This window comes from Pygocentrus nattereri, chromosome 15 (assembly GCF_015220715.1).
Source record: "Pygocentrus nattereri isolate fPygNat1 chromosome 15, fPygNat1.pri, whole genome shotgun sequence".
Classification (NCBI taxonomy): domain Eukaryota; kingdom Metazoa; phylum Chordata; class Actinopteri; order Characiformes; family Serrasalmidae; genus Pygocentrus; species Pygocentrus nattereri.
This window is the reverse complement of record NC_051225.1, coordinates 2,907,673-2,925,512: the sequence shown is the minus strand read 5'-3', so window position 1 is coordinate 2,925,512 and position 17,840 is coordinate 2,907,673. Positions and strand designations below refer to the sequence as shown.

The 17,840-nt window shown below is 44.5% G+C and overlaps 1 protein-coding gene and 1 pseudogene across 2 annotated transcripts in view; both read left to right on the top strand.

Moving 5' to 3' along the window:
* Positions 1-2,115: 2,115 nt before the first annotated feature.
* Positions 2,116-17,840, top strand: part of ppp1r2 (protein phosphatase 1, regulatory (inhibitor) subunit 2) — a 31,955-nt gene continuing 16,230 nt past the window's right edge. The window contains exons 1-3 of one of the 2 annotated variants that reach the window (XM_017702616.2): positions 2,116-2,506; positions 13,348-13,455; positions 16,147-16,230. In XM_017702616.2, coding sequence (XP_017558105.1) covers positions 2,190-2,506; positions 13,348-13,455; positions 16,147-16,230 — 509 coding nt within the window. In that variant the 5' untranslated portion in view covers positions 2,116-2,189. The remainder of the gene's footprint in view (positions 2,507-13,347; positions 13,456-16,146; positions 16,231-17,840) is intronic. The other variant, XM_017702615.2, reaches the window with a different exon arrangement.
* LOC119265298 lies at positions 14,724-14,892 on the top strand (annotated as a pseudogene).

Below are 17,840 nucleotides of genomic sequence, written 5' to 3'. Positions count from 1 at the left end.
CTGGACAAGCTCAAGGCCTTTACTGTCATATGCATAATGCGTGGAGAACTTACTTTTACTGTACAATGAGGGTCTTTGTTTTGGGTTCCCTCTGAACAGAAGCAGCCCACTTTCATTTTTCGGGAACTAAATGTACAGTGAAAAATACTGAATAGGGTTTCTTCTTTAAATCATACTTAGATACGTTATATTTCCGGATGCATTCACTCGTCTGGCTTACATTTACATTTACAGCATTTAGCAGACGCTCTTATCCAGAGCGACTTACAAGCTTTGAATGTCTAGAGAAAGTCTCTCTGCTAGTTGCTAGTAGGTTAGAGAGAAAGACGGTCTGAGCTCAGATACTGATAGAAACACAGTCACAGTGGATACAGAGAGAAAAGGAGCAGAGATGAGCACAGAACTCTGTGCCATGCAATACAATAAAATATGAAGTACAAGTGGAGCACAATATATTGCAAACAGTACTTAATTCAGTGCTGATTTAAGTGCTGTGAGAAGAGAAAGTCTTCAGTCTGCGTTTGAAGACAGCGAGGGACTCAGTCTCAGTTTCACATGCATATGAACTTGAGTGACGTCCCATTCTTAATCCATAGGGTTTAATATGATGTCGGCCCACCCTTTGCAGCTACAACAGCTTCAACTCTTCTGGGAAGGCTTTCCACAAGGGTTAGGAGTGTTTATGGGAATTTTTGTCCGTTCTTCCAGAAACACATTTGTGAGGTCAGACACTGATGTTGGACGAGAAGGCCTGGCTCACAGTCTCCACTCTAATTCATCCCAAAGGTGTTCTATGGGGTTGAGGTCAGGACTCTGTGCAGGCCAGTCAAGTTCTTCCACTCCAAACTGGCTCATCCATGTCTTCATGGACCTGCTTTGTGCACTGGTGTGCAGTCATGTTGGAACAGGAAGGGGCCGTCCCCAAACTGTTCCCACAAAGTTGGGAGCATGAAATTGTCCAAAATCTCTTGGTGCTGAAGCTTTAAGAGTTCCTTTCACTGGAACTAAGGGGCCGAGCCCAACTCCTGAAGAACACCCCCACACCATGATCCCCCCTCCACCAAACTTTACACTCGGCACATTCCTTTCACTCCACTACATTTCAGAGTCTAATATCCGACTTTTTCCTCCTACATTCTGAGAAATCTGTCGTTCCTTTTGGTTTCTGTGTGTATAAAAACGTAACATGTCAAAACGAAAGAAGCGCAAAGCCAGAGCACCAATCAGGGCCCAGCGGTCACTTTGTTTAGAGCTGGTTTTGACCTGTTGGTCATACCGACCCAGTGCAGCACGCGGTTCAACGTCAGCGCAGCAGCGTAAAACTTTGGGAGAGTCTGTTCAACATAAATGATGAACTAACCTAACTTTGTGTAAATAGAGCTCAATATAGAAATATGTCCACATATGCAGTCGAGACTGACGCGGCTTTTTTCTGAATTTCTACAAACACCATTTCATTTTATAGTAAATGAGTTTGGGCTGGTTTCTGTTTATGAACAGACGCCTACAGATCAACATAGTAAAGGAGCTCATCTGTGATCCTGAGTTTAAAGCCAGTTTTTATTCAACTTAAACTTGGAACTAAGTTGTAAATAAATCTGAAACTGAAACTTTGCTTGTGTGTAAAAAGTGATTTCAGAGCCACTCGGTTCTCCCTGATGGAAACTGTTTACCTTCAGTGTTTTGTGCTTCTGATCATTTTAATAGACGTCAGCGTCACTAATTAATGACGTTCTATTAAAAGACTGGTTTACCAAGAGAGACGCTGGAGGACTTTCACCTGAAATGAGTTCATGAAGCCAGTCTGGTTATAAAAATGATAACAGGACATCAGAGCCAGAATTACTCTTTTAGTACTTTTACTTTATACTTAAGTACATTTGAGGGTAAATACTTTAGTACTTTTACTCAAGTGGAGGTCTGAAGGGAGGAACTTCTACTTTTACTGGAGGAACATTGGACCTTGGGGGTCTCGACTTTAGCTCAGGTACATGGTTTGGTCCTCCACTGGTTTTGGGATCTTTAACGCGTGACCTCAACGCCCCAATAAAAATGTCTGACTCTTCGTGCTAAAAAAGAGACCTCGCGGTGTTGTTATGACGACGGCGGAAACCTCGCGATGTTTGAAGTGACTGTCGGCGGCGCCCTGATTCCCCTCCACAAACTCTGCCGCTTCAGAGAGAACCTGTATGAGACGCCGGTCCGGTCCGGTCCGGTCGCCCGTAGAGCTTGGACACGACGGTTTGACGGTTACAGCCCCGCATTCGGGACTACAACGAGTCTCAACTCTCGGCAGCCCAGTCGGTTTATTTTGGTGTGTTTTCTCGCCGGTTTCGTGGTTGGCGGAGCGGGAGAGAGGCGCTCTGAGGGCGGCGTGTGGCATGGCAGCTCCCCGGCCTATTAAAGGCATCTTAAAAAACAAGAACAGCGGTGCTAGAGTCTGCACCGAACCCCCGCCGGAGAGCACGGAGCCTGGAGGACCCGGAGGAACCGAGGAAGACCAGCAGTGAGTACCGGCAGCCGGGCTGAGAGAGCTAGTTTAGCCGCGTTAGCCTCGGTGCTAAGCGAGGCTGAAGTTGGCTCCCTGTTCGCCAGCTTCTTGCGCGAATCTTCCCGTTCCACCTTAAGTAGTAGTGCAGCTGATCAACTCTGGCGCCGGAATGGTAACCAAATGCTGCGCCATTTAAGGTGGAACGGGATAATTCGAACTAGAAGCTGGTTTTCAGTGCTAACGGCTCTGCTGCAGCTTCGGTAACGTCGCCGCTAATGTTGTTTACTGTCGAGTTCTGCTCCCATATCTCAGTAAACCAGCGAAACAAATACTTTCCCCCCGAATATGTGGCCAGACCAGCTCGCTGGAAGTTAGCAGAGCTGCACACTTTAGTAAAGGCGGTGGTTCTGACTTTATCTAGAGCCTAGAGTCCTATATAGAATCGTTTCTGTGCTCAGGCAGTTCTTTGCATGGTGATAAGACAGTTTACTGCAGCTTATGTCATTTACTAGACGCTTTGAAAGGCTTTCATAGTTTCCTTCCTGTAAACGTGCTTCTTATCTGATTATAACCCTGTGTCATGTTCTAATGGTCAGAGGGGAAAACAGAACCAAGCGAGCTGTGGTAGATTTGTGGGCCAATCTTTAGTATAAAGGAGCAGCATTCAGGAAGAATGGGCTCACTAATCTTTCCTGAGCCAACTCACACATCATCCCTGTTTGGGAAACTACCATATTTACATGTAAAGACATCACCCAGTCAGAACGGTTGACCACTTAAAACCAGTAAATGGTTTACATGGCAATGAACACACAGTAAACTTTACGAAGTCTGGTCTTCTCTCTGTTTCTGCCTGTTGTGGAGTTTTCCGCCCTGGTCTGCCCCGTTTTCTAGAAAGTTGCTGTAAAAGGACGGTGAAACCTGCAGATCTGCTGAAGTCGAATCGGACTGAATGGTGCTGCTGAGCTGGACACCTGATGGCTCTTCGAGGGTTCCTTAGTAAAGGGAAGGCTCTGTTTAGAACCATGAGGTCTGCCTAGAACCACTTCATGCTTTAATGGTTCTTTGCATGGTGAAATGGTTCTTACGGCCTTTCTTTCTTAAGGGCTCATTGCTTTCCTTCTGTCCCTTTTTCTTTCGTTCTTTAAGGATTATCTATCTATCTATCCTTCTATCCTTCTATGCTTCTTTCTTTAAGGATTTCGTTCTTTCTAGTCTATCTATCTTTAAAGATTTCTGTCTATCTATCTTTAAGGAATTCCTTCTATCTGTCTGTCTATCTATCTTTAAGGAATTCCTTCTATCTGTCTGTCTATCTATCTTTAAGGAATTCCTTCTATCTGTCTGTATCTGTCTGTATCTGTCTGTATCTGTCTGTCTATCTGTCTGTCTGTCTGTCTGTCTATCTGTCTGTCTATCTCTTTCTTTCTTTCTTTCTTTCTTTCTTTCTTTCTTTAAGGATTTCTGTCTTTCTTTTTTTAAGGATTTCTTTCCTTCTTTCTTTCTTTTAGAACTTCTTTCTTTCTTAATGACTATTGACTTTTCCATTTCACATGTTGGTGATAAATGGGAGAAGTAGATGGTGTAAATGGTGCAGCAGCCACATTCAGGCGAGCACTAAAGCTGAAGAGAGGTGAGCACCTGTCCGGCGAGTGGTTGTGGTTTCGGCACGTTCAGTCAGCACTCCAGACCTCCAGACTTCATGTGGCCTTCAGATCAGCTCCAGAACAGCGTTCAGAGTGAACTCTTAAACACTAAAGTCACGAAGCTGGAAGAATTTTCCCGTTCCACCTTAAGCGGTGCAGCAGTTACATTCTGGCGCCTCAGGCACCATTTAAGGTGGAACGGGAAAATTCGAACAAGACGCTGGTGAACGAGAAGCGTAGAAAGTCCGATGTTGAGACATTTTACAAGAAACTGTTTTAAAAAGTTTCCTGCCAGAGATGCGAGAAAAGCGGCTATAGCTGAGCTGAAGCTTAAAGCAGCGCACAGTAAGTCTGTTTTTGTTTATATTATAGTTTTTAGACTATGCTAGGACATCAACCGGCTCATTTTAAGACATGTTTTCAGCCAAGATGGTAAAACGTTGCTTCGATAAATGGACAAAACGTTGTGGCTCCCAAGATGGATTAATTATTATTATTATTATTATATTTTTAAAGGACAGAATGGCTCATCTTAACATTTGTGTTGGTGACCGCTGCCCACGGCCGACGCTACATAAACTACTGTTTTTAAATGCACCATTGCGTTTCTCTGAACTTCATACGAGACCGAGCTGTCAGCGTGGACTTGTCAGGAGAGCGTCTCTGCCTGGAGAAACGTGTTGGTCGGTGGAATTGATCTCATCCTTTCTGGCACTCTGTCTTACTTGGGGCTGAGAGGAGGCTGGCTGTCCAAACCCAGAGCAAGTCTTCAGATCACTTCCAGCAAGAAAGTCCTTGTTTAGTTTGAGTTGTACTTTTGAATACCAAGAATCAGCCCAGAGTCAAGCGTCTCTTATCTGTGAAGAGCTGTGAGTCGTTGGTGTTTAGCCTGCCTATTGATTTGTGATGTAAACAGAGAATGCGTTCTGTGTTGCTTCAAACTGGACGAATAGCAGAAGCAAAAAGAGGCACTTATGGCACGTTGTACGTCCAAAAGTGTCAAGACCCTTCTGATGAGTGAATTCCGCTGCTTTAAATGGGATTTCCATTGATTTATCAAGCGTGTTTGCGTAACTCGGTCACTGAGGGGTCGACAGAAGCATTCAGACCCTACTAAGCTGCCAAATTTGTGTTTTCCTGACCTTGTTTTTCTCAGTTTCTCGTTCACCAGCTTCTTGTTCCAGTTTTCCCGTTCCACCTTGTGGCATGCGCCCGCCCCCCGGGCCTCGGCGATGACGGCCGAGAGAGCCGGCTGAAAGGCGGGGGCCGAACACTCAGCGGCGACGGCACGAGAGTGGTGGTGGTGGTGGTGGGAGGAGGAGGAGGACCCTGGTGCCAACCATGAGAGGTACCAGTCCAAGGAGCCAGTCCCGAGCTCCGCCTCCCCGTTACCGCCCCCAGCTGGCAGTTCAGCCGCCTGTAACAGGGGGCGGGGGCCGGGCATCCTCGTCCTCCTACTCCCGCCTCCACTCTCGTGCCTCACGTCCCTCCGGTGAGCTCGGGCTTTGCCACACACCTTAAATGGTGCGGAAGTTACACTCATTTAAGGTGGAACGAAAAAACTCGAACAAGAGGCTGACGAATGAGAACTTGAGCTTCAGGAAAAAATCTGAGATTAAGACATTTTACAAGAAACTTCTACTTTTGAGGAAAAGTTTCCTGCCAGAGATGCGAGAAAAGAAGCTATTATAGCTCCTCTCTCTCTCTCTGTCTCTCTCTCTGTCTCTCTCTCTGTCTCTCTCTCTCTGTCTCTCTCTCTGTCTCTCTCTCTCTGTCTCTCTCCCTCTGTCTCTCTCTCCCTCTCTCTCTCTGTCTCCCTCTCTCTCTCTGTCTCTCTCTGTCTCCCTCTCTCTCTCTGTCTCTCTCTCTCTCTCTCTCTCTCTCTCTGTCTCTCTGTCTCTCTCTGTCTCTCTCTCTCTCTCTCTGTCTCTCTCTCTCTCTCTCTCTCTCTCTCTCTCTCTCTCTCTCTCTCTCTCTCTCTCTCTCTCTCTCTCTCTCCCTCAAATGACATTGTGCTTAAAACCTGTCTCTCCCACTCCTTAGAAAAATAGGACGCGCAGCAGGAACGGCACTAGTTAGAGTCCCGAGAGACGGCAGGGAATTCAGTATTGACACCAAAATAGTCTGTGCATAAAAAGGGCTTAAAAAAAGGAAACTGTTTCCTTAAGTATTCTTTGTGTAGCCAAGCACCAAATGTTCTGAGAACAAGGCCGTGGTTGATTGTGCCTCCCCCCCCCCTTTTCCTTCTCTTTTAAATCCCTTGCGGAAAACAAGATACACACCCTGCTCTGTGGCTGTGCACTGTACCCCTGTTTATTTCTCAGGTAGGCAGTAATCCTCATATTGATATTGCTGTCCTCTAACCAGAGCAGTGTTCTGACCGTTTGACCCTTTTTCCTGACGAAGCAGTTTTATTAGACTTGTATTGACTAATCTACGTTAGGGATGGGCCAGTGTTCGTAATGTTTCATGATATGAAAAACACACAGTTTTTTAAAGCATCCGTAAAGGTAAAGGTGGGCAATACAGTGATACTTTATTGTTATTGTTGTGTCAAATTACGCTTTTCTGAGCTAGAGCCGAGCGATATGTATCGTGATAAATGTCATATCAGTCGATATCAATACATATCGTGATAAATGTGAAATCGTTATTTCTTTCAGGTTTGGTGGCTGATCTTTTGCTCATGGGTGGTATATTGTTGTTTTAAACTGTCCTTTATGGGCAGAACACAACAAACACTCTGTCATGGGAGAGTGGGGGAAAGTTTCTGGTTGGCTGTTTTTACCAGCTGGAAAAGCTTGGCAGCAATTTCTGTAATAGTCATAATTTAAGAAGAAAGATAACAGATTATTTTAGCTGTCTGGTTACAAGTTTGGCTTAGAAAATGGATGGATGGGTTACAAGTTCTAAACTGTTGTTTCTCTCGCTCACTGGGTAAAAGCAACTGCAGTGTGAATCTCAACACCAGACAGGCAAGAGTTCTCCTTTTATTTACGTTTAAACTGAGATCAGTGCTTTTTTTTTGTTTGTTTGTTTGTTTGATCTACAGCAACATCACTCACACTCAGACACAGGAAAACGGATCGCCGATCGCTCCACTCCAGCAGGGAATGTATAACTCCACTTTTCAGACGTTGCCAAAGTATATTTGCCGACTCCTTTCATTCCAATTCTATACACTATACTGCCAGAAGTATTCGCTCGTCTGGCTTCACACGCATATGAACTTCAGTGAGATCCCATTCTTAATCCATAGGGTTTAATATGATGTCGGCCCACCCTTTGCAGCTATAACAGCTTCAACTCTTCTGGGAAGGCTTTCCACGATGGTTAGGAGTGTTTATGGGAATTTTTGACTGTTCTTCCAGAAGCACATTTGTGAGGTCGGACGCTGATGTTGGACGAGAAGACCTGGCTCACAGTCTCCGCTCTAATCCATCCCAAAGGTGTTCTAGGTGCCGAGCCCAACTCCTGAAGAACAACCCCACACCATGATCCCTCCTCCACCAAACTTTACACTCGGCACAATGCAGTCAGACAAGTACCGTCTCCTGGCAACCGCCGAACCCAGACTCGTCCATCAGATTTCCAGACGGAGAAGCGTGATTGGTCATTGGTCAAATATCGTCAGTATTTAAAGAACACTGACTAACTTAATTTCGTTGTGAAGAGAGCAAAATTAGGCCGGTTAAATTTTTTTTGTGTGGTGAAATTTGCAAAACATTGAAAAATCATTGCATGATTTCATTATTATTATTATTATTATTATTATTATTGTTATTATTATTATACTATTAAACGTTGCTAAGAGATCCCCACAAAACACAGGTTCACTCAGAATTGAGTGTTTATTCTCTAAACTTGCGTCAGTGAGCTTCAGTCAGCTACAGCGACCCTGTGTGGGCTCTTTAGGCCTGTGACACATTTTATTATTTCGAACAGTTTTTATCGGCTGTTACAGGAGTTCATTCACACCGAGTCATTTGATCAGTGTACAGAGCTAGATTCCCTCAGAGTTGAGCTGAAAAAAATCAGACGTCCGATTAAACTCCAGCTGCTCTGAAACGGGATCGGGAGGAAGGAAACCGGAGTCCGTGCTGCTCACACACGGCTCTGTTCTCTCTCCGACTGTCGACTCCGACTGACCCAAAAATCCACGCGCCAGAGCCGACCAGCTCAGACTCGGGGTAGAAGTCGTGTAGCGTAACCCCGGCTTTATCCTAACATGAACGCCAGCGCTTGCTGTGCTTCTGTTTTGTGCTGCTGGACTCAGATTAGGTCGAGAGCAGCCAGTCAGAACAGGGGTAGAGGTGACAGACGCCCAGTTTATTCCTGGGGAAGATGGAATAAGCAGTCATGTAAAAATAAATACCGACACAAAGTCATAAGTGGGCCTTCAGGGTAAACCGATAAAGGGAAAATGTGTGATATGGGCCCTTTAAAACGTATCTGGCTCCTCATTCAAGGAGATGCCGTGATTTGTTAGCACACCAACAAAAACCTGCTCAACAGGTCAACCAGGGTTTGTGTCCATAACATAAGCCACACCCTCTGATGGGCACCCAGATGCCTAGTTTAGATCTTTAGCTGTGTCCCAGTTCAGGGGCTGCATCCTGGGAAGGCTGTGTAGACCCGCAAAGGCTGAACCGAAGTGAGACGGTCTGCTCTACGGCGGATTTCCTGCCCTTATGACTGCGTCCAGTTATTTTAAAGTTCTTGAAAGATTGGAGCTGGAAACTGATTTTAGTTTTATTTTTTCATTTATTAGGGCTGGACATGCTTCTCGTAAGTTCTCTTAAGTTTTGCTTCAGCTCACATTGGCCTCTTTTACCATTTGTGTTGTTGGCTGTTCGACTCAGTTTAAACCCAGTTCTTACATTTAAAGTGTCTCCTCAGCTGCTGTTCGCTCCTCTTCTGACGCTGCCATGTTCTCATATCCTTGCTGACACCCAGCGAATGTTGGGATATGTTGGCTGGTGGAGGATCCACCTGTTGGATCCTTCGTTGCCCTGGAAAAGGACACATTTCTTGGCTCCATATTAGGGCTGAGCGGGAATGCAATTTAAATCGCGATGTGTTTATTTATATATAAATTTTTATATATTCAAAGGATTCAGGCCTTTTTTTTTTAATCCTTTTTCTTAGAAGAGAAGAACATCCACCTTTTCTGGCTTGAGGCTCGACCCCTGAATGTATTGTGTCAAACTGCCAGTAGGTTGTGGTGTCGGGGTCTAGTTGCCTCTGATTGGTCTAAACTCACCTACAGGCAGTTCACAAACTCTTATTAGGTTCTGTTTCCCCTCTTGAAACCCAAAACAGCGGTTTTGCGAATGTACGCACCGATTCTGAAAGACGGTTCTTTACTAAAGACATTGGTTCTGTGTAGAACCATAAGGATTCACTGCATGGTGAAAAAGTTCTTGAGATTGATGGAGAATGTGTCGTATGTGGCTTTATATAGAACCTTTATCTCCATAGAACCAAAATGTTCTGCTATTGTTATAAGCTTGACATCAACAAGCAACAAAGTCACAATACCAGAACCCTTTTTAATGCTATACAGAACCACATACATCACATTTATGCGTGCAGGTGAGTCTTTGAGTGTTCAAGGCTCTATATAGAACGACTTCCTTACTCGCTTTACTAATAATAATATATTAGTGTATATATAATTAAAGAAAATTGCAGCTCTTGCGATTTAAAAATCGATCCGTCTTAAATTGTGATGGCGATATAAAAATGATGAATCTTTCAGCCCAACCTTTCATGACGGAGCCTTCGAAGTGGGACAGTCTTGTCCCGCCACGGTGACGCAGTCGGCCTTCAATTGCAGCCTCTGAAGGACGGACCCCCTGAATTGGGACACAGCTATTCACAATGGTTTCCATGGAAGACGCTCAGAAGGGAGACGGTATCAGAGCTGCAAGGCTTGCTTATTTATTTATTTATATATATATATATATATATATATATATATATATATATATATATATATATATATATATATTATTGAAATCAGTAACCTTTATTCAGCACCGATACAGACTCTGCGATGGATGAAATGAGTGCCGACCTGATTATTCCGGCTTAGGAAAGGAAATGAATTATAAAAAGATAAACATTAACTTATTGGTCCTGGACGTGGCCTGGACGCGAGTTCGGTTGTCTTGATTATGGCTTCGTCATGGCAGCGCGGACTGCAGGGCACCAAATCTCGTTCTGTGGTCCTCCTGTTATTATTAAGGCCTCTTCTGCCCCTAAATAATGGAATCAAACTAATCCTTTCGGCTACACGATATTCCCCTCTCAAACTCTGCACGCTCGGGAATCCGCCGCAGTCGACTCCTTTGTTCCGGTTCCTCTTCGGGAGGTAGTTATATCATAATCATGTTTAAACCCCGGCCCTTTGTCGGTGTACTGGGATTGAATGGATTCCCACTGGCGCTTAAAGCTGAATGACACACCTCTACAAATACGGCTTGTGTAACTGTCCTTGTTCTCGAACTGGCACATTTACATTTTAAAAAGTCCCATATTCTGCTTTTTTTTTTTTGCTTTGAGACCAATTTGTGATGTTTTGAGTGGGTTCGTGTGTCAAAAACAGCCATAACTCCTTTTTATTACCATAGCCCATCCTCTTTTTATGCCGTATGCAGAACTCTACAGTTTAAATAAAGGTTCTTGGCGTGAATGTGTGAAACACCTGTAGAACCTTTAAAGAATGTGGGGGTGTGGTGAAGGACCCCATATTGTACAGTTGTCTTGTGTTTTAATTTCTTCACCCTCATGTTAACATTTCTGTGGTTTTTATGTACCAAAACCACCCGTTATTAATTTTTGTGTGTTCATTTTTTCCGTCTTCTTTTTATCCCTTAGAACTTTGATTTCATCAAGGATGTAAATCCTCGCGCCTGAACCTGCCAGCCATGGCGTGAAATGGCTTTTTTCAGTCCTTCGTTTTCTGATGAAGTACCACAGCAGAAGAATCATGAATCTGAAGTAGATTTGAAATGAATAAATCCAGCTTGTTGGACCTCCTCCCAGAGCTTTTGCTACCTACACTGTTTGACCAATTCTGTCTATAAATAAGTCACGCCCACAGCTGCTTGAGTAACCCGAAAAACAGAATCCGTTCCCAAAATATTCCGACTGAAGCTGTGAGTGAAGGTTGAATAAAGATGATAAAGGCTTCCTTCAAAGCAGAGTTATTACTGTATTCAGGCTGCAGCGTTTAAAGCACGACTTGTGAAGGATCCAAAGATGTGAAGTATTGGTACTGATGCTGGTACTTGATCACATTCAGATCATAAAATCTCTCCTGTTTACAAACACGGCTGTGGTCTGTGCTTTCCACACAACTTCTTCACGTGTTTAAATGAACGTAAAATAATTCTTACAGAACTACGCCGTGCTTCTGTCACCAGGGACAACCGCAACAGCTGAGAGTTGTAAGGGTTCAAGGCCGTCTGCTGAGCCGAAAGCCTGCGTGTTGCCGGTGATTCAGCACTGGCTCTGCCTTAAAGTGTTAGCAGCTCAGAGTTTGGTAATAAAAGGAGCTTGAGTGATTTTATTATAGAAGGACAGGGCATTGCCAATTGATTTGGCCTGTCCCATGGCTTGGCTGTAATGCTCCCCTGACTTATTGACTGGCTGTGAGAGATGGGGCCAGAGAGGCTGTGGAAGATTACTGCTGCACCAGCCGAATACCGACCCCCCCCCCCCCACCTACCCACCCAAACCATCCAACCAGTAAATAACAGCCCTCAAGCTTCAGAGAGGCCTGAGAAGGTGTCAGTTCTAGTCTTCTGCTGTGTGTAAACCAACCCCACATGTATTAGATTATCCAAGATGCGCAGATCAGCCATAACATCATGACCACCTCCTCGTTTCTACGCTCATTGTCCACTTTATCAGCTCCACTTACTGTATAGCTGCACTCTGTAGTTCTACAGTTACAGACTGTAGTCCATCTGTTTCTCCTATACTCTGTTACCCTGTTCTTCAGTGGTCAGGACCCCCCTGGACCCTCACAGAGCAGGCACTATTTGGGTGGTGGGCCATTCTCAGCACTGCAGTAACACTGACATTTTGGTGTGTGTTGTGCTGGTGTGAGTGGATCAGACACAGCAGTGCTGCTGCAATCAGAGCCAAGAAAACTACACCACCGTGTGGAGGGTACAGCCCAAAGCACCTCAGAACAAGCCCATTTTTTATCTTTGTCATTTCAGCGCCAGTCATTTTTGAGACTGCCCTCAGATACGAGTCTTAATCCTCTTAACGGGTGTTTTTTAAGTGTCAGCTCGTTAGAACCGAGCCCGTATTGCAGTGGGAGGAACCGGGAACTCGCGTTACCTTAGCCAGGGCACGATTCTCGCTGTTGTACGTTTTTATCATCCGTGCTTGTGAGCCCCGGTTTTAAGCATTGCGTATCGAACCGCCACTGGAACGGTTCCCTCCATGCTCAGAACCGTTTAGCCCTGCGATTGGGGGGGGGGAGCCAAGACGCCAACGGGGAACCCACCCTCTTCTGGTCGACACCGTGTAGCAGAACACTAACACAGCAAGAGCATTATGAGTCGAGTGTAAGATTTTACAGATATTCCAGGCACCAATCAAATGTACCGTCGCTTTAAGGATTGAAAAGTAGAGTAAATATCAAAAGTGACCATAAAGCTGTTCATAAAGCTGCTGCTTTCCTCTTACGATGATGGTTTGCGTGGTGGTTGGTTAGTGTAGTGGGTAACACCTCTGCCTTCTACGCTGTAGACTGGGGTTCAATCCCCCACCTGGGCAAACACCCTACACTATACCAATAAGGGTCCTTGGGCAAGACTCCTAACACCACCTTAGCCTACCTGTGTGTGAGTGATCAAATTGTAAGTCGCTCTGGATAAGAGCGTCAGCCAAATGCCATTAATGTAAATGTAATGTAATGTTTGCCTTCATTTTGGACTAAATGTTATCCTCTCCATTATCATGGAAACACTGACTGAAGGACAGGGATCAGCCGCCTACTATAAATAAAGGATTATTACTAGTTTCCCGTATGCGCTGTGCTTTAAACGTAACTTTTTCGAGGTTTTAAAGTGGGACACGGTCCTTGGTTAAATCCAGCCGATCTCAGGGGGGGGAGTATTTGCATCGGTGCTAATGGCTTTGCCTCAAGTTGTGTGCTAAGTGCCGTATTTGGGCCCTGTGTTTCAGGAAGAAGTCGCAGAAATGGGACGAAATGAACATTCTGGCCACGTATCACCCTCCAGATAAGGACTACGGGCTGATGAAGATTGACGAGCCGAGCACGCCGTACAATCGGTGAGTGGACCACAGTTTACATGCGCGCAGGACTCCCAGCAGGAGGGCAGGGCTAGGCATGACCAAAGTGCATTCCTGGAGATGTACAGCTGCAGGGTTGAGCGCCTCCTGCTTTAACGTAGCCGGTTCAGCTCATGAGGGGTTTGGTGAGTAACTCAGGAGTTGATCCAGGTAGACACTAAATCCTTTGATAAGGGGGCCTTCCAGGTGGAAGTGGGCAGTACAGTGATGTGCTATGGCTGTGATGTTATGTTGCATCAAAATAGGCTTTTCTGAATATAGTCAGTTCTTCTAGAGCACTGAACATGGAAAATGGACAAGACGGCTTGGAAACAACAACCTGCATAAATTGCATAAATATCTGTACATTATGCTGTCATCTTGTTCATTTTTACAAGTTGTTCACCTTTTCCCTTACGTTTTATCTCGAATACCTATTTTTTAATATATATTTAACATTAATAAATGTTTGTCATACCTATTTTTTTTTTCTTGGTGCCTTCTGTTCATTGTTCTCAAAGATATGGTATATTTTTTCCTCATCAGCCAGCCTTTAGCACGATTAATTGAACGTTTTACCGTGATTTACGATTAATGAACGGAAATTTTGTTTTTGTTTGGCTTTTTTTTGTCCTCATAGTTCACTGACGAAGTTTTCAGGGCTGTGTGGACACAAATCTGATCTCTTCAAATCCGACCTGATCCACTTTCACGTGGTCCTAGATCGGATACGTATCCGATTTGTGGCCGTGGGTCTTTAAAGTGACGCTCCAATCGGAATTCATGCGCTTTTTTCTGCTGCGCTGTCATTCAGCGTTACCATGGCAACCGCGCCGAACAGACGTTAAGGCCTGTAAACGGTGGAAAAGCAGCTTATCTCCCCTTTTTCTCCTCTGTCTGGCTCTAATAATGAAGCTGAGAGCCGATCAGAGTTAATGATCTTCTCAGCGAAGCTCGTTCTGCTCGTTAGTTTGTGCTGATGATGCAGTGATTCAGTCACGTGACGCTACTGAGTAGGAGGAACTCATGAGGGTCAGTTCATTAATGACCGATTTGAATCACTTCCGAGTGTGACCCATCGTGTCAGAGAGATCGGATTTGAGCAACGAGGCCTGTGATGTGAATGTAGCAGTCGTGTCTCTGGTGCTGCCCCAGTAGAAATACACTGTGTAAGGTTCCCTTCGAGGTATTTTCGGACCTGTTCGTGTCCATAAACTAAACTCAGTTATGGGTAAAGATTTAACTTGTTCTAAATGGTCTGAAGTGGTATTTTTGTATAGCTATTTTAATACCGTTAGTTTGATATCTGTATGTCCTCTATATTGGGGACTATATATTAAATTTATTTTTAGAACAGGGAGACGGAAGAGGGGCTTGCTCTGTCTGCTACATGCATCGACCTGGTATTGCAGCACCTCCGGGAACGGTGCGCCTCCTTTTCAGGGCAGTCGTGGGAAGGAGGTCAGGGAACCAGCCCTGTGACCGGAAGGTTGCCGGTTTGATCCCCTGAGCTGACGGTACATGACTGAAGTGCCCTTGAGCAAGACACCTAACCCCCAACAGCTCCCAGGCACTGTGGATAGGGCTGCCCACCGCTCCGGGCAAGTGTGCTCACTGCCCCTAGTGTGTGTTCACTAGTGTGTGTGTGTGTGTGTGTGTGTGTGTGTAACTGCACGGATGGGTTAAATGCGGAGGTCTAACTCCACAGTGCGCAAATGCAGTTGGCTGATGGTTCTGAATTCAATTCAGTTCAATTTATGTAATTTTCATACTTAAATTTACAGTCAGGTGTCGTTTTTGAATTTTGTTAAAAATTCTGAGTACCATGTGACTAGAAAGATTAAATTATGTGCAAACTTACTTTCTCAACTTGTAGTTTGACCAATTTGGGAAAAGAAATTGCTTAATATTTGTGCTCAGAGAATGCGTACACCAAAGGAAACTTAATATTTCAGATATGGATAAATAATCAGGGTAGTCAAATCAAGCTGTGCCTGATTTCTAAGCAAAAGTGTTTGGACAGCCCTTATAATGGATTTAGCTACTCTAAGGTCAGCCATTGCTGAAATTGGTGTTAACACAGCCTGTATAATCTCCATGGAAGAGCACTGACCAATATAGTGAGGTGCTTTGGAGCAGCCTGAGGTCTCATGGGCCTAAGGTCACCATGCCCAATGGTAAGCATGGCCTAGATGGGTGTAAAGACCCCACCCAGCATTGGGCTGTGGAGCAGTGGAACTGCGTTCTCTTGAGTGATGGAGCTCCAGTACCTTTGGGATGAGCTGGTGTCATCCAGAACTGACCATCCAACATCAGTACCTGACCTCACTAATGCTCACTCCAACATCTAGAGCCTTCACAGAAGAGTAGAGGCTGTCACTGCGGCACAAACTCCCTGTTAATATCCCGAAGGAACGCTGGATGAGCAGCAGTATAAAAGCTTTGGGACATGGTGTTTACTCTGAGGCTGTGATGTGTTGGTGAAATACTGTGATGATGAATTGTATCAATTACTGTCCAGCTCTTTCCATGCATTGCGGCTTCTGCCGAAGCTGCTGGAAGCCTCCCTGCAGGTTTTTCTGCACCGTCTGCAAAACACAAGGGCGGCGCCGCGCTCAGGGTGCAACCCAATCCTGCTGCGGGAAAAGGTCAGTGTGTCAGTCTAACCTTTCCATCGTCCCTGTGTTTCAGGATGGTGGGGGACGAGGAGGATGACGAAGTGCACAGCGACGGTGAGGGGAATGCGGCCCTCACAGTGGACGACCTGGCCAAAAAGTAAGTGATCTCTCAGATGGAGGGAGTCTGTGTTCATAATATGAAGATGATGTAGAGAGAAAAGCTGGAACAGTTGCATAACCAGCAGCTACTGAAAACATTTATTAGTGCAAGCTAATGACCTTCATCAGCTAATTATGTGAGGGCTTGCCTGCTTTTTCAGGCACTTGTCAGACCCTTTATTAGCCCTGCAGGCATAATTACAGCAGCAACAACAGAACTATAGACATTTAGCTCTTGATTCCATGACTGGGGTGCCTTTGCCCTCCATGACTGGGGTGCCTTTGCCCTCCAGTACCAGCCACTGATCTCCTGTCTAGGCAGTGTCTGGGTGGTATGATCCAAACACTCTTTGTAGACTTTTCTTGCTTTGTTTATGTCTATATCTTTAATTTTGGAGTTTCATAAGGCATAGTGGTTGAAATGTTCTTATTCATGGGTTTCTTTGGTCTCTTGTTCAGCCTTCTTGCTGGATTTTCTTTTTTCCTCGTAAAACTCCGTTTGCAGTCTCTGAAAAACCTCCGATTGGAGGGCCGTGTAGCCCCAACACTTCGCCCCACCCCTCTGTCTCAAAAATCGGGACACCTGAGTGGTGAAATGGGACTGGGCCTTGGTCTTTGTTTTCACAGCTTTTCTTCAGATTTACAGTCATGATGGTAAATGAGTTCAGTGAGTCTTTTATCTGGAAAAGGTGAACTTTTTTTTTATTGGAAATTGCCAATTGTAATTGTTGTGACCAAAATCTTCCATCTATATAAACTTGGAGCACAACAGCACAGAGATTGAGTTCTCCCACTAATAGCATTTTTCAGTAGTGCCTTTTGTACCAGAGTGCTTTCGTACATCATAACCAGTATCATTTTAAATTCATTAATTACTTCAGTCTTTTAAAATAACACAACCAGGGCTTTCATAGAATAAAAGATCTTTTCATTGCTAACAGTTTTGGAACATTTGAACAGCTGAGCAGAATTGGGAATATCCCACATTCACACTTTTTTAGGTATTTACAACTTCGTAGTTTTATTTCATCACATTACCCTGAATTCCCCACCTTGCCATCAAAAAATCTTCTAGATATCATTTTAGAATCTGCAAACTCACCAAGAATTGGTACAAATATATGCTTTAATTAATTCAGAAGAATCTGGATCTCTACTTTCACTGAAACAACAATGGGAAGAGGAGTTAGACATACAAATATCTGAAAAAATATGGGAGGACGCTTTGAATAGAATTCACTCCTCATCAATATGTTTGAGACACACTGTGATGCAGTTCAAGGTTGTTCATCGTTTACATTGGTCTAAAGTAAAGCTGAAAAAATTCATACCAGATATTGACCCTATGTGTGAAAAATGTAAAACGGATCTAGCCACCCTTTCACATATGTATTGGTCTTGTTCTAAACTAATGACATTTTGGCATTCAATATTTTCCTTCCTTTCAAATGTTTTAGAAGCTTTTATTCCACCTTCACCATTCGGGGCTATATTTGGGGTGATATCTCAAGATATTTGTATAGGCAAACCAACAAAAACCGTGATAGCTTTCACAACCTTGTTAGCAAGACGATTGATATTGCTCAAATGGAAAGACACACACCCGCC